Source organism: Acomys russatus, chromosome 11, assembly GCF_903995435.1.
Source record: "Acomys russatus chromosome 11, mAcoRus1.1, whole genome shotgun sequence".
NCBI classification, from domain to species: domain Eukaryota; kingdom Metazoa; phylum Chordata; class Mammalia; order Rodentia; family Muridae; genus Acomys; species Acomys russatus.
The window spans coordinates 14,191,325-14,208,251 of NC_067147.1; the positions used below are offsets into that span (position 1 = coordinate 14,191,325).

A 16,927-nucleotide genomic window follows, 5' to 3' on the forward strand; every position below is an offset into this window, starting at 1 on the left:
TGTGAAGCAGGCTGTCCTTCGACATGATCCCAATCCTCCCCCACGTGGTCAAAAGAGGAAGAGCAGCGCTTGAAGGGAAGTAATGCTGAAAGGAGCCCAGCTCAGGCTGCTGGCTTTCTCTCTGGTGCATTAAGTTGGTAGCGCAAGGATGTGCAGCCTTGATACAGCAGAAGGAATGAGGAGACTCTTTAGGGCAGCACCATGTTAGGAAGCTCATCTTCCCACACTGCTCAGACAGCTCCCTCCTCCCGTTCTTCCTCCTGTCAGCTTCAGTGGAAGTGCTGAGCTATTGACTTGATTAACAACCACTCTATACTCAATCCCTTGTGTTTTGAAGTCGGATTTCACGCTGGGTAAAGAACTGCAGTGATGACCACAGATCCCCAGTAACTCGAGAAGGGCTCAATGTCCTGTGAGTCCCATGGGCTTGAAGGTAGGAGAGAGGACACCAAAGAAATGACCTGTCCACCACTTACAGCTCTTAGGGTTTCTTTAGCAATGGGTGATCCTAATAGCCAAGACAGCAGAGCCACACCCATATTGGTCATTGATAAGTCGTGACAGTTTGAAAGTAAATAGCCCCCAGAGCTATTAGGAGGTATGACCTTGCTGGAGGAACTGTCACTAGAGGTCCGGCTTTGAGATGTCAGATGCTCAAGTCAGGCCCAGTGCAGCTTTTCTCTCTTCCTGCTGCCTGCCAATCCCTATGTAGAACTCTCAGCTCCTCTTCAGCACCAAGTCTGCCTGTTACACCACGATGCGTCCGCTATGCTGAGAATGGACTAAACCTCTGAACTGTAAGCCAGCTCCAGCCAAATATTCTCTCTTATAAGAATTGCCATGGTTATGGTGTCTCTTCACAGCAGCAAACACTAAGACAGAAGTTGAAACCAAGAGCGGGGTATTGTTGTGATAGACCAGACCATGTTTTTGTTTGGAGAAATGTGGCCTTTGTGAGTCTGGATTAGAAAAGCAGTTGAGCCCTTTAAATGGAGCTTAATGGACTATCCTAGTAGAAGGATGGAAGGAAGACCGTGGTGTGGAGGGGAATTTTCAACTATAGGGGCCCAGTTCAAAAGATTCCAGAGGAAAAGAATATTTGTATATGTCCTAGAGACTGTTCTTGTGATATTTTGGTGAAGGATGCAGCTTCTTTCTGCCCTTGACAAAAAAAAAAAAAAAAAAAAAAAATCCACCTGAGGCTAAACCAAAGAGTTTTGGATTAATCGCTTTGGCAGAGGAAACCTCAAAACAGCCTAGTATCAACTCTGTTGTGTGATTATTAGTGTTCACTTTTATGAAGATCTATAGTGAAAAAGAGCAAGCCTAACAAGGAAAAAATACAGAATTTATAATTCAAGGAGAAAGGGGGCCACCAGGAAATGGAATGGAGCTAAAGCCTGAATTCAAGGGGATAAACAGATTAAAGAAAATCCTGGTGTTAAATGGAATAAAGGAAGTGGTGACTTCAGGGCAAGATCCCAAGCAGCTAAGCTTGGGAATTAAAGGAAATAAAGAAAAGTGTAGGACCTGGTGTGGCGATTTATGCCTTTAATTCCCACACTCTAGAGGGAGAGGCAGGAAGGTCTGAGGCCAGCCTGGTCTACAGTTCATTTCAGGATAGCCAAGCTTAGGCAGTGAAGGAAACCATCATAAACAGAAAGCTGGTGAAGATGCGATTGGACAAGGAGCCATGTTCCAGCCCAGCAAGCAGCAGAACTCGGCAGCTTCCACCATGTGGTTTTGAGCATAGGAGAGAGTGGTTATGGAATCTCCCTCCACAGCTAAGGAATGGCACTGAGGCCAGGCATGTATCAAAGGTGTCCCTGTGTGGATGCCCAGAGAAGCCTTTGTGTGACGCTGTGAAGGTAAATCCTAGGTTGCCTTGAAGACCCCAGCATGTTGGAGATGCCAACGTCATGGGATACTGAAGAAAGCTACTAAAACGGATGGAATCAACCATAGAGAAAGAGATGTGTTGCAGTCAACAAAGCTGAAAGGAATTAGAGATCCAAGAACTCTTTGACTCAGATATAGAGATGCAGAGTTTGGAGTTTGCCCAGTTGGTTTTCAATCTGGCTTTGGGCCAGTATTTCCTCACTATGTTCCCTTTCCATCCTTTTGGAATCACAATGTATGTCCTGTGCCATTGCATGTTGAAAGTATGTGATCTGCTTTTTTATTTTGGTTTTTACAGGGGATTACAATTAAGAAATTGTCTTGGGTCTCAGAAGAGACTTTGGCCTTTTGTAGGGTTGAGACTAATACACACTATGGGGATCTTTAAAGATGGACTCGATGCTTTTCTGCTTTATGATATGGCTACAAGCCTAAGGGAACCAGGGAGTGAAAGGAAAATGAAAGAAAATAGCCTCCATAAGCTCATAGGGAATAGCACTCTTTGGAGGTGCAGCCTTGTTGGAGTAGGTGTGACATTGTGGAAGGAAGTGTGGCATTTGTCTCTTCCTGCTATCTACCAATATGGATGCAGATCTTTCAGCTCCTTCTCCAGCACCATGTCTGCCTGGATGCTGCCATGCTTCCCACCATGATGAAAATGGACTGAACCTCTGAAACTGTAGGCCAGCCCTAATTAAATGCTTTCCTTTATAAGAGCTGCCATGGTCATGGTGTCTCTTCATAGCAATAGAACACTGAGACAGGAGTCAAGCCTTTGGGACGCATGGCAGTCTATATTCATTACTAACGGACCATTGAAAGGAGCCTTTGATTTCAACGAGGGTGATGTTTTTATATACAGCACACACATATTACTTACTGAGCACCAATATTGCTAGGCACTTTTCATTACTTCCAGTAAAATCTTGCCAACCATCCCTGGAGGCAGTTCAAATGAGGACACGGATGCAGCCTGGGAGAGGTTAAAGGTCTAGCTGGCCCACTGTCACCCAGCTATGGGAACTGGCTTCAGATCTGATGCAAAGGCCTTTCCCAGTTCTCTGCTCAGGCTTCACACTGCCTCTGGGAGGTGCCAACAAGGAAGGCCCAGCAAGAGGAAACTTTCAGTCATCCTCAGACACGTCCTTTCAGACCAGTGCCAGCCCCAATCTCAAAGGATTGACCTCTGTGTCTGATCAATAGTGCTTTGTGTGGCTTTCTTCTGGGGACCTGGCTGCTGAGTCCCTGAGAACTGATGCCCTGACTGTGGCCGTTGTGTGGATGTTTGGGAAGTTGCTCTTCAGTTTTGCTGTAGCTCAGTCAGTTAGTTGAGAAGAGTCAGAGGGGACTATCATAGTGCATGGGAGTGGGGAAGAGAGCACAGGACTCCTCACTCGACTGGCACTGACGAACGGTGTAGTCTCGTGGTGGCACATGTTAGAGCAGAAATGCCGGAGGAAGAGCCGTCTCGGTTCTTTGTTCTTTACAACAGGTTAAAAGAAGTAAAGTGACTGGGACCCTTCAGAAACAGGAAATGTGTCATGCTTAAACATTAGTTTTGTTTCTAGAAGTTGAAGAAAGTGGGAAAAATGACCACACTTGCCAGAGATGGCTGAGCGTTTCTATTTTTGTCAAACACAAATGCATAGACAGCCATTTTTCTACTCTTCCACTTCGGCCAACGTAAGGAACCAGGGCAGACTAAGCAGAGAACCACAGACTAACCTCCTAGCTTCAACCTAGTTCATAGTAGCTTTAAAAGAAACACACACACACACACACACATGCACACACAAGCATGCGCACACACAGGGGCACACTCACACAGTCACTCACTCCCTATGGAAGCAGATGGGGGACTGTTTGGGAAGAAGGAAGGAAGCAAGCAGGAGTTGAGTCAAGGGGAGGTAATGAGGGTGACCATAGCCAAGTTCAATGATATACATGGATGACGGTGTCCTATGGAAACCCACTATTTTGTTCACTTAGTGAAAGAAAAGCAATAATAGGAAAACAGTTGCCCAGCACTGCATGCTGTGTCTATAATCTCAGCACTTGAGATTGCAAGTTCAAGGGCAGCCCCGAGCCTACATAGCAAGACTTTGTGTCTCAAAACAAACAAGCAAAAGACTAAATTAATTAATTAATTAAAACAAGCACATAAAAAATAAATGGTTTTTATAGATCCCTGTTCTCTTTTGATGCGCAGTGAATTTCAGTGCCACAAGTTCCATTCCCTGGGAAGCTCACAGATCTGAGGGGCCAAGCAATGCAGGTGGCGTTGCTACCCAGGAGGAGAGGGTGCGTTCACATTCACTGGACACTAACTGGAGCATCTTGTTGGATCATCACAGAGACTGCATAGGGAAATGAACGGCCCATGCCTAGGACCAAGTCAGAAGCCTATGTTTATACTCATAGTCTCCCCCCCACCCCCCACCCCACCTCCCCTCTCCCAATTCTTCCTGCAAAGGAAATGGAGGCATAGAGATTTTTAGTGACTTCCACTGTGGCTGGAGACAAGAAATTCCATAGGAAACTGTTAGTTGGGGTACTCTCACCCCGGTTGAAAGCTGGGGCCAGGCTTTGTCCAACTGCACAGCACGTAGAGCATACGTAGCCTCACGGAGTCAGAGCCACAAAGGGCAAGCTTTTCCTTGGGCTAATTGCATGTCATGGGGCCAAACTCTCTCTGGACCTAAGCTTTGCCCCTTTAGTATTTAGAGGTGGAGTTTGGAGGGGAGTAGAACGGAGGTTAAATGTTGTACATGTGAGTGCTGTGCATGTGCGTATGTATGTGCACATGCATGCCTGGTGTGCTTGCAGGTCTGTCTGTGCATAAGTGTGTGCGCACATGTGTGCACATATACACTCCTGCCTGTGTAGGCTAGGAGTTGATGGCGGATGCCTTCCTCGGTTACTTTTTGACTTACCCACTGAGACAGGCTACCTCGCTGAACTCAGAGCCCACTGATTAGGCTTCCTAGCTGGCCAGCTTGTCCCACGCACCCCTGCTCTCCACCTCTCAAGCACTGGGATTATGGGCAGCCTTCGTTTTTAATCTTACATCCCAATCCACCATCATCTTTTTGTTTCCCCCAACAAAGTGAAGAACTGGAGAGCAAGAGGAAGAGGAAGAAAAAATAGTGAACAAAACAAAAACAAAAACAAACAAACAAAAGTTAAACCGATGAAGGTGAGCCCCGTTGTCCCACAGACTCACAGGAGCAGCGTTGGCCAGAGAAGCCCAAAGCATGACCAGTCCATAATTTGGACTGTATTGACGTGTTTCCATCTCCACAATTTCCAGCATGGTCTGCAAGAGGGTCTGCGTGAAGAAAATGACTATTGTTAGACCACGGCTATGTGACAATGGCCGATACCCATAAACAAGAAGCCATTCTATTATTCTTCCTTTGTGTGCGCTGTACACACTTGTTAGTGTGGATGTGTGTGCGAGCGCATGTGCACAAGGAGGCCAGAGCCCGACACTGGGAGTCTTTCCTCCATCGCGCCTCACCTTTCAGTCTCCGATTGAACCTGAAATGCCTTGGTTTAGCTAGCGGGGCTGGCCAATGAGCTTTAAGAACCCACCTATCTCTGTCTGTCCAGGGCTGCGGATACTGGCCTGTGTCACCACTGACAGATTTTTATGTGGGTTCTGGGGAATCCTAGACTCAGAGCCTCACACTTGCTGGTTAGGCACTTTCCCTAGACTGAGCCATGACCCTGGAATCCTTCACTTGTCTTTATTCAAAAAGACACTGTGTCTGCACGCTAAGGTACTTATACCCTTCGGGGCAGCATGGGGATGAGAAACAGGAACACAAGAGGAGCTTAGCTGCATTTCTGCCTTGTGATGTCATTATTCTGTCTGTGTGTCTGTCTGTCTGTCTATCTAGACAAGGCTTCTCTGTTTAGCCTTAGATGTCCTAGACTCACCCTGCTTCTGCTTGTCTCAAACTCACACTGATCCCCCTGCCTCTGCTTCCCTGAGTGCTGAGATGAAAGGCCTGTGCCACCACGCCCGGCTTTGTGTTCATCACTATTAAGGAAATGAATAATCTTTTATAAATCACTTCAATATGCTGCAGCGATTGAATTTCCTCATGAAAATTAAATTAGTACAGTTGCCCATAAAATGCTTGAAAGGAAATTAACTGGAGATGATCTTGGGCTCTTGGTCCTCCTACCTCTCGCTGCTTAGTGGTCAGATTATAAGAGTGCAGCACTGTGCCTCTTTTATTCAGTGCTGGGAGTAAACCTGGGGCTTTGTGCATGCCAGGTCAGCAGTCTCCTAAATGAGCTACACAACCCAAGCCCAAACATTGCCACCACCCCCACCTCTCACCACCCCCCCCCCCACTCCCATGTCCTCTACCACCTCAGGATTTCTTGGTTACTATGTTTGCATTTTCAAGAATATCCTGCTTGGGTTTTAAGATACTATGTAGCCATGGCTGGCCCAGAATTCACTCTATAGCCAAGGTTGGCCTTGAACTCCCAGAGATCTTCCTGCTTTCCGAATGCCAGGATTAAGGGCATGTGCCACCACACCCAGATGTTCCTACTATTGTTACAGTGCAATGCTAGAGACGGAGACTTTCCTGCATACCAAGCAGCAGACACTCCACTAACTGAACTACACACTCAATTCAAATGCTCCCTTTTAAAACAAGCCAATCTCCGCTCATAGGAAAAGTAAGTAGGTAAGCCTGGTGGTGCAGGGCTGTGATCAAGTGACTTGGAGGGTTAGGGCAGGAGAATTTCAAGTTCAAAGTCTGTTTGGGCTACAAAGCACATTCCAGAGCAGCTCTGACAACTTAGTTGCCTGAAGTGATGGACCACAATGTGGCATTATGAGCTAAAATAGTTCTTTTTGTCCTTAAGTTGCTTTTGGCATTCAAAAAATAGTAATTTTTCTATTACAGCTACAGGAAATGAAACCAACACAAAATCTTTCTCCTTGTCCTTGTATCCTTTCTGTTGCTGTGATAAACAATTCCTTCTCAAAAATAAAAAGGAGAAAGGAAAACTAGGAATACATCCCAGAAGCAGAGGGCTTGCATAGCCCATGAGAGGGCCTAGGTTCAAGCTCCCAGGAAAATAAACAAAGAGAAACGTTCTGACTTAAATAGTACCAATTCAGAGCACAGCTTCACTCACCTACTCTGGCCATTCCCAAGTGACTGCAGAAATTCTATACGCGCTGACTTTCTTCAAAGGGTTTCTCTAATTCGCTTTTGCCCACAGTTGCTTCTCCATCAGAAAGCAGATGCTCAGGCACGGAGTACGCTCTTAGTCTTTACTTAATCCATACAGGTGATGATAGAAAAACAATATGGGAGCCACGATCTCTCCCCTGCTTGGCTGGGAACAGTGCCATTTTTAAGGTGCTGGTTCGGCTCTTTTGTATACCAGCCTTGGTGCCAAGAAGCAGCTACTCCTTTGCACATGCAGAATCCACGCAAGGGAACAAGCACAGTAAAGCTCGTGTGAAAGAAACGCACATATACGCAAGATCAAAATGGAGCAGCAGCTCGTGCCACGTCCTGTTGGATGAAGCTTGCAGATTTTCCAGATTGATTGGCCCTGCCAGTGCGTCTTCTTGGCTTTAAAGTTATTATAAGAAATGAGAAATGGCTTTGTGAGATGAGTATCCATACCTGGCTCATAGTAACTGCCATCTGAATATTACTGGCTGGCGTGTCATTACCACATCCATAATGACAGAAGAGCAGAAATGGTTGTTTTAATTGTGGATTTTATTTTTCTGCTGCTCTCCATCACCTCCAGCTTTTTCAAGGGTCTGTGAGGGACTTTCTTGACTGCGTTCATTTCTATAGGAGGGCTCAGCCCACTGTAGGTAGAGCATGTGTCTGTGAATGAGTTGGGGCCTTAAGCAAGCACAGTTCCTCAATGGTTCCTGCCTCCACTATCCTACCTTAAGTTCTTGCCCTGACTTCCCTCAATATTAGATTATGATCTGAAAGTATAAGATGAAATAGACTCTGTTGTGTTCATCACAAAAACAGAAAGGCTACAAGGACAAAGAGAAAGAAATCTGTGCTGGTTTCACTTTCTGTGATTAAGGGGGAAAAGGAGCTTAGGGGGAAAAGAACATTTTAGCTCATGATTGCAGATTGCAGTCCATCACTTTGGGAAAGTGAAGGCAACAATAGCTTTAAACAACTAGTCACAACCACAGTCAAGAATAATGTGCAGCAAATGCATACATAACAGTGCTCAGCTGGCGTTCTCCACTCACACAGTGCAGGATCCTCTGCCTAGGGAATGGTATCACCCACAGTGCAATCAAGATCTCTGGGTGCCTCAATCATTAAGGCACTCTTTCCAGGTGATTCTAGATCATGTCAATTTGAAAATTAAAAATAACCATCAAAGATACAATTCATTTACATATCTCTTTTTCCTGAGGCTGCCTTCCTCTCTAGACTTAAGCAGCATTGTTAGCTAGAGACACTTAATAATATATTGTATTTTTTGGACCATAAGACACACTTTCCCCCAAAAAGTTGGGGGGGGGGATTAGGGTGTGCCTTATAGTCCAATTGTTGTTTTTTCTGTTTTCTTGTTTTACTGCTCTAAAAACTGGGTGCATCTTATGGTCAGGTGCGTCTTATAGTACGAAAAATACCGTAACTAAAATCAGAAGCTTTCTGTATCATTTTTAAATGCTGAAGTATTTGAAGTGTTTTATTGTTTTGTTTTGTTTGGGGGGTTGTTTTTTGTTTGTTTGTTTTTCAGTACTAGAGATTGAAATCAGAGCCATGGCATGCTGGGAAATCACTCTATCACTGAGCATATCCAAAGCCTTTTATTTTGAGACAATGTCACTAGATCGTCCAGGCAAGCCTTGAACTTGCTATCCTTCTGCCCCAGCCTTCTGAGTAGGTGGGATCACAGATCTTCAGGCCCAGTTTGTTCTCTGTGTGTCTCTTTATGGGTGTGCAGGTACCTATATATGTGTGGGTTTGCATGCAGAAGTGTGTGCACGGATGTGGATGTCAGAGGACAGCAGCACGTGTTGTCACTCGTTGGGAGTCACCACCTGCCCTATTTTTTAATACAGGGTCTTGCATTGGCCTAGAGATAGATGATTAGGCTCTGTATGGCCAGTGCACTCTGGGGACCTTGTGTATCTCCACCAGTGGGATTGTTAAGTACTGGACACCATACTCAGTTTTACTACTTAGGTTCTGAAGATGGACTCAGGTCCTCATTTTGGCAAGGGACATACCTAAATATGTGAAGAGGTACAAGGACCATGGCAACTCTTATTAAAATGAAAAAAAAAAAAAACAACAAAAAAAGAAAAACATTTAGTTGGAGCTGGCTTATAGTTCAGAGGTTCCGTCCATAAGCATCATAATGGGAAACATGGCAGCACGCAGACAGACATGGTGCTAGAGAAGACATCTTGATGTACAGGCAGCGGAAGGAGACTGTCCCACTGGATGTGGCTTGAGCATATGAGACCTCAAAGCCCACCTCCACAGTGACACACTTCCTCCAACAAGACCTCACCTCCTCCAACGAGGCCACACCTCTTTGGGTCAAGCATTCGTACCCATGAGTCTACAGGGCACATGCCTATTCAAACTACCACAGGAGGCCATTGTTTTGATTCCAGTAGACTAGACAAACACTCAAAATTGATGCTAAGCATGGTGGCCCAGCCCTGTAGACCCAATATACAGAAGGACGAGGAAGGAGGATCAGGAAATTATGGGCTATATCTTGGCTACACAGTGACCATAGTGATATACCCTGCCTCAAAAAATAAAATAACACCAAGGGACAATTAAAAAAAATCAATATGGAGTTGCTCAAACCAGAGTCCCATGTCACTGGATGGAAGCTAAGTTGCTCTGAGACCTTCTTAGAAATCAGGACAGTGAGAGGTGGACACTCCCCAAACTGGCCAAGAGTGATAAGGAAGCTGCATCCATCTTGTTCCTCCTCTCCTTAGGCAGCCAGAACAATCCAATTTTAACCAGGCAGTGTTTGCTTCGCTGTTTGTCCTCAGTCTTAAAGGGAAAGTTTTTTTTTGTTTTTGTTTGTTTCTGAGCTTCGTAGCTCTCTCACCGTTTTCTATAAAACCCATCTGTTATGCTCAGCCTATGGGGACATCTCATCTGTTATATAAAATGGAGAGTTGCCTAATTCAAAAATTATTATGTAAATCAACAAAGGCCTTTAGGTTGTAACTGTGTCCTTTAGCACAGCCAATTGTGAAGACAAATTTTAAAGTCTCTGAGTTTTGTTTTTTCATTTCTTGTTATTGTAGAATCTACATTGTTATCTTATAGAATAGAATGCCTTCGTGTTATGAGGTTATAATATTAAAATAACACATGTAAGCATGCCTAGTGTACCACTTGGTACAAAAATTATATCCAATCATACACATTTCCTAAGGAAAAATGGTTTTTGCAGTAATCACCGTTTATTCCGGTGTTCATCGCATATATCTTAGTGAAGAAAGAGGATACTTACCTCAGAGTGACCTGCAGATCCATGAGCTTTTATTTCTTCAATGTTTTTCTCAAACAGTGCCAGGAGCCATCTTTTGGATTTTGACCAGCTTCTTCATAAGAAAAAAAAAAAAATCATATAAGCAATGATTTGCAAGGGCATTTAGGGGCACAGGTCACTACATAAAAAGAAAGAATGTCTCTGAAAGTGGAATTTCCAGAGGTCCCCTTCTGAATTACTAGGCCACAGGTAAAATGGCATGTAAAGACAATGCATTTTAGAGGCTTTGTAAATAGCCACTGGGACTCCTACTGGGCTGACGTTGAAGGAGAAAACCATGTGGCAATTGCTTGGTTTCTGTTCAATATGCCTGTCCCAAGAGTGATGGGATGAAAGTCCAGCGCAAAGGTCACATGCTGACTGAGCTGAACAAAACTCATCATTTTATTCGTTTCAGGTCTTTACCACCATTTCCTGCAAGTGATCTGGATGCTCTAAAATCAAATGCTGAATTTCTCGACCGTGGGGTGATGGTTTGAGGGAACAGGACATTGAAAATGATGACTCCGTGAGAGGGTAAACGCCTTATCAGCAGGATTAGTGCCTTTATAAAACACTGGAAAGCTCCATTGCCTCTCCCACCCCAAAGGCACAGTCAGAAGTTGGCAAATCGGCCACTAAAAAAAGGCCTCCCCAGAAACCACCCTGCTGGTAACCTTATCCTGCATGTCACAGCCTCCACAAACATAGAGAATACATTTTTCCTGCTTATAAGTTACCTGTCCATGCTACCTATGACTGTCCAAATAGAGTAAAACATAGAGCAAGTACGGAGAACTTTTAAGAATGCAGTCCTCTTGGTGGGTTTTGTTTCTGTTTTGTTTTTTCATTTCATTTTACAAATGTTTACCTGAGCTAATGGTGACAAATGCATTTGATCACGCCTACTTCTACCTTAAAGAGGAGGAGGCTGACTCAACATGGATGCAAACAGAATCTGCTCAATAATGATACACTGTACATTGGAAAGGGCGTTGATACATTCTCAATGCCATCTTCCCCCCTTATCTCAATCTCTCTCCTCTCTTCCTCTTTCCTTCTCTTCTCCCCTCTCCCCCCTCACACACACATACACACACATAGACACACATAGACACAGACACACATACACACACATAAACAAACACACTGTTTTTCAGGAAGGAAGGGAAGGGAAATAGAGGGAGGCAGGAAGGAGGAAAGAAAGAACAGAAAGGGGGAAGGAAGAAGAATGTCTCTTTTTGCTCCTCCTTCACTGCACACATGCACACTAATAGAGCCTGGTGTGATGGTGCACTCCTGCAATGCCAGCACCCTGAAGGCCAGGAGCTCCAGGGGCAGCTCAGGCTACACAGAGAGAACACCGCACTCCCTCTCACCACCATAAAAAAAACAAAACAAAACAAAACAAAAACAACAGACATAGAAACAGCGTCTTTCCTGCTCAACTGATGTTAGTCTACTTAAGAGAAGGACATGTGGCTGGGATTCTGACTTAGGGGCACAGCACTTGCCACACAGTAGTGAGGACCAGCGGAATTGGATTCTCCAGAGCCCACTAGAAGCTGGGTGAGCTGGCATTCATGGGTTAGCCTTGCATCCCTGTAGGGCCATGGGAGGTGGGGACAACTGAAGCATGGCCACCCCAACCTGAACTATACTGAGATGTTTAGACCCTGTCTAAAGCAAGGTGGGAGGTAAGGACCAAAATCTAACATTTTCCTCTGGCCTCCACATATGCACTACACCAAGTGCACTATACCGCCCCCCCCACATACATATCAAACACATACATTTACATAAAATAAAAATAAAGCAGAAAATCAATAAGAGAAATGAGAGCTAGAAAGGTGGTTCAGAAAGTAAAATGCTTGTTGTGCAAGCGTAAGGACCTGGGTTCCAGTCACGAGCATGACATAAAAGCCAGGACAACAGTATGCATTTGTAACTCCACGCAGAGCTGGAGAATGCTGGGGCTCCATGACCAGCTGCTCTACCGAAAATGTGAGTCCTGTGCTTGGCGAGTCGCCCTGTCTCAAAACAACAGCGGACCTGCGCACACACTTATCAGAAAGAAAGGGACACACACACACACACACACACACACACACACACACACACACACACGTTGCTGGAAAGAACCAATTACAGAAGGCTACCCTACCTCAGAAGCCATTCCGGTAGCTGGGATCCATACTCAAAACCCTCATCATAAGTTTTAAAATGGTGGTAGAAGTCCTTGACGTCCATCTTGTCTGTAGAAAACAACCCTTTCTTAAAGAGAGTATTGACAGTGGCTGGATAAAGTAGACACCTGCGAAGACAGGAACACTCAGGAAATCAACCTAGCAGCCAATAAGAAAGGCTCTGGATCAATGGTTCTCAACCTGTGGGTCGCAGCCTCCTTTAGAGATCCAAATATTGTATTTATGCTACAAATCATAACAGTAGAAAATTTACAGTTATGAAGAGGCAACAAAACCGGCACACGAGGAACTGTGTTAAAAGGTCGCAGCATTAGGAAAGTCGAGAACCACTGCTCTAGATAACAAAGGCGGCACAATTTTAAAATGACAAATGAGCAGAGGATACTGTGACACAGCTTTGGGGGAAGTCCTTCTTAAGTTTTAACACTTGTTGGTGGAAGCCACGCTGTGATTCAAGGAGGACTGAAACGGTGTTTATCTGAAGATGTAAAAATTCTTTCTTAAAAAAAAAAAATCTGAGCCGGGTGTGGTGGCGCATGCCTATAATCCCAGCACTGGAGGCAGAGGCAGGTGGATCGCTGTGAGTTCGAGGCCAGCCTGGTCTACAAAGCGGGTCCAGGACAGCCAACGCTACCCAGAGAAACCCTGTCTCAAAAAACCAAAAAGAAAATCTGCTTTTAACTATGTGTATGGGCATGTATCTCTGAACATGGGCATGAGAACGTGGGTGCCTCGGAAGATGAGGTAAGTCAGTATCGCTGAGCCCTATCTCCAGCTGTGAAATGTTTAAAATCCATTCTAAGGAAGCGCCTTAGGCCCAAAAAACCACAAAATGTCAAACACAAAGAATAAGCTGAATGAGTGCAATTCAATAGGAATTTATTTAGATAACGGTAACAAATAAGGCACCACTCCTGTCTTTGAATGTAACAGCAAATACGCTAGGGAGAAAAAGGTTAATAGTAATTATTAATTCCAGAATTTCTCACCTAATTCTGCCTATTCTAACTACTGCCCACTGAAGCACCTGTTGAAGTTCTCCGTTGGGGCATGGATGCAATGAGAAACGGCCGCGCCGGTCGCACTATTTGGGAAGGTTGTGGAATTTCTAAGAGATGAAGCCTTGCTGGGGGAAGTACATCACTGAGGGGTGGGGCTTTGAGAGTTTATAGCCACATTCCACTTCCGGTTCACTCTCTCTGCCTTGAGAGTCTTGGGATTCCCCCTGAAGAGAGGAAGTACTTTGGTAATTCACTTTTTCCTGTGGAGACTTTATACGCACGTGGGGAACTTTTGCATGTGGAGAACTTTTTATACACGTGGGGAATGTTCACGCGTGTGGGGATTTTTTTTTACGCACGTGAATGTTTTTATAAATGTGGAGAACGTTTATACGCATGAAAATATTTCCACATGTGGAGAATTTTTAGATAAGTGGAAATGTTTTCACACATGCAGAGATTTGTTATGTGTGTGGGAAATGTTTCTTATGGTTAGCATACCCAACCGCCATCTTTTCCAGAGAGCTTCTGAATGGCTGACTCCCTGCATAGCTCCTCCCCATCTCTCTAGTCTCTTAGGACCTCCCTTCTCTTTCTCAGAACCCCCGCACCCCCCCGCACTGACTTTACTTGAGCTTCTTTCTTAAGCCTCACAAATGTCTCCTGGGGCCCTATCACCGACTTCTGCCGCGATCTTCTCCTGGGTCTTCTCAAGTCTTCCTAGTCAAAAACACAGTAAGCAGTGACTGGTGGACACACAGACGTTGTGAGACCGATTCCATATGGCAAATACATAACTGTTACAACACCAAGGAGAAATTACTATGCATGAGTTAAATGACTGTGGGTTTACTTGCTCACCATAATGGGAGAATGCTAACCTAGAAAGTGCCCATTATTTAGAATTTGAATGACTTTTTTTTTTTTTTTTTTTTAATCTCATAGTGGTCTAGTTAGAATACATTAATCCACCAGGTGAATGCTGAAGTCCAATGGTTTAGTTCCAAGTTTTTATTTCAGGATTAAAACAACTACTATTCACCTTACGAAGTCCTTCAGGTCCATTGTTCCATGAGTGCCGAAATTTTCCAGTTGCTCGTGAAATTCTTCAGTCAGCTGCCCAGTAAACTGAGGAATGTTAAAAGGGCTCATCTTTCCCTTCATTAACACGTGCAGTTTTTCGTTCAGTGCTAAAAAGATGTTCTTTGGAATCCATGCTGAAGACAAAGGGAACTGCTTTCAAAGGAAGCAAGCACAGCCTCTTGCCGCGTGTAAGCTGTATGCCTCTGCTATGAATTGACCAGTAGGACTGTTGGCAAAGTCCTCACAGCACAGAAAACCAGTAACTCTCTTCGCGAGATGGAGACGATCTATACATGAGTGAGAGGGCTAGGTGCTGTAAGACACTAGAAAGCCCGAACATTCTACAGTGACTATGGAGGGAAGCCAGGCTCACTCACATATCTAAAGGGAACCTAAGGTATTAGACTGCCAATAATTTCCTTATCAATGACCCAGCTTATCACATATACTTTCTCCCCTTCCATCCCTACTTTAAAAACAAATTAATTGCTCTTCACTATTCTCAATAGAGGACTGAGAATTTAAGTTTACTTAAAATTACTCCGGGGTTTCAATGTTATCCTTTAACGGATCTATCTAAAAATATTAGTTACCAAGCCAGGCACAGTGGGTCATGCCTGTAATCCCAGCAATCCCAGCATGCAAGGAGGCAGAGGCAGGTGGATCTCTGTGAGTTTGAGGCCAGCCTGGTCTACAAAGCAAGGCCAAGATGGCCGAGGCTACACAGAGAGATCCTGTCTCAAACACAAACACAAAAGCAAAAACAAAAATCTTAAGTTACCTGTGTGATACACAGGACCTTGTACAGCCAGTTCAAAATCTAAATGTTTGGATTTTAGGAACACGTCAATTCCCTCTTCTTCAGTAACAAAGGTCATTCGTTTTCCCATAGCAAAGATGGTAAATACTGGTCCATACTAGAATAAAACACACAAGCAGAGATACATAAGAAAGCACTTCTAACTCATGGGTTATGTAGAACAGTCTTCCTCGAGAGTACCAATGCTGAGGTTGGAGCAGGGGCTTGGGGACAAAGAGTATGCACTGTTCTGCAGAGGGCCTGAGGTCAGTTTCCAGCACCCACCTTGAACAGTTCAACAGCCATCTGTACATAGCTCCAAGGGATGTTATACCCTCTTCTGGCAGCCATGGCACCTACACATGTGCACATGCAGGAGCGTACATGTACACCTCTTCCTCCCTTCCCTCTCCCCCCTCTCATAAAATAAGGAATACCAATAATGAAATAATGGCCCAGATTTGCAAATATGGTTACATCTGGTAGTTACTAGAATTTCTGGTTTGGCCTACATTTAAATTATGTGAATCCTAACTCATTCTGTCCTAAAATGTACATAATAAAATACCTATTCCATCTTCCTTTCTTGATTATTAAAAATAATAGACAATTAGAAATATATATACATATATATCACCATGGTGATATTTGAATCTTATATGCAAGATATGAAGAAACTGACCCAGGCACAGTGGGTCATTCCTGCAATCCCAGCACTAAGGGAGGCAGGGGCAAGGAGATTGCTGTGATTTCCAGGCCAGCCTGGTCTACAAAGCAAGTCCCAGACAGCCAAGGCTACACAGAGAATCCCTGTATCGAAAAACCAAAATCAAAACAAAAAATATATGAAGAAACATATCTCTCCATTAGGATCTCTGATTTTTTGTTTTGTTTTGTTTTGTTTTTTAAGACAGGGTTTCTTTGTGTACTCACAGCTGTCCTGGAACTCATTCTGTAGACCAGGCTGGCCTCTAATTCACAGATCAGTCTGCCTCTGCCTCTGCCTCCTGAGTGGTGGGATTAAAGGCATGCCATCAGCACCCCGCTAGATCTCTGATCATTTTAATTGGCATTTTGGGGTTCTTGGCAAATAGGGTTCAAACCTATTTGTATTTTCACTTAAATATTTGTTTGAGTGATTATAAGCACTATTGTATGTTTAGCCACACATGTGCAGCTCCAACATGTGTGCAGGCTCAGGCAGTAACTGTGTGCCAGCCTTTCTGTACTCACATATGACCTCTAAGTTCTGAGAAACATCCCAACCAGATTGCTTAAATGCTCCTAATGATCGGTGCCTTAAATCCAGCCCCCTTCTGACCAGTGACTAATGGCTTTTCGCCGATGCTCCCTCTTCTGCCTTGACCCTTGTGCATTGAACCTTCCAAATCTCTTCTTCA

The 16,927-nt window shown here is 44.4% G+C and overlaps 1 protein-coding gene across 1 annotated transcript in view; it reads right to left on the reverse strand.

Annotated features, from left to right (window-relative positions):
• LOC127195502 (24-hydroxycholesterol 7-alpha-hydroxylase) overlaps nucleotides 1–16,927 on the reverse strand; it is a 69,303-nt gene that overhangs the window by 48,428 nt on the left and 3,948 nt on the right. The window contains exons 2-6 of the mRNA XM_051152931.1: nucleotides 15,510–15,645; nucleotides 14,688–14,862; nucleotides 12,602–12,751; nucleotides 10,420–10,510; nucleotides 5,123–5,227 (exon numbers count right to left, since the gene is read on the reverse strand). Of these exons, the coding sequence (XP_051008888.1) occupies nucleotides 5,123–5,227; nucleotides 10,420–10,510; nucleotides 12,602–12,751; nucleotides 14,688–14,862; nucleotides 15,510–15,645 (657 nt within the window). The remainder of the gene's footprint in view (nucleotides 1–5,122; nucleotides 5,228–10,419; nucleotides 10,511–12,601; nucleotides 12,752–14,687; nucleotides 14,863–15,509; nucleotides 15,646–16,927) is intronic.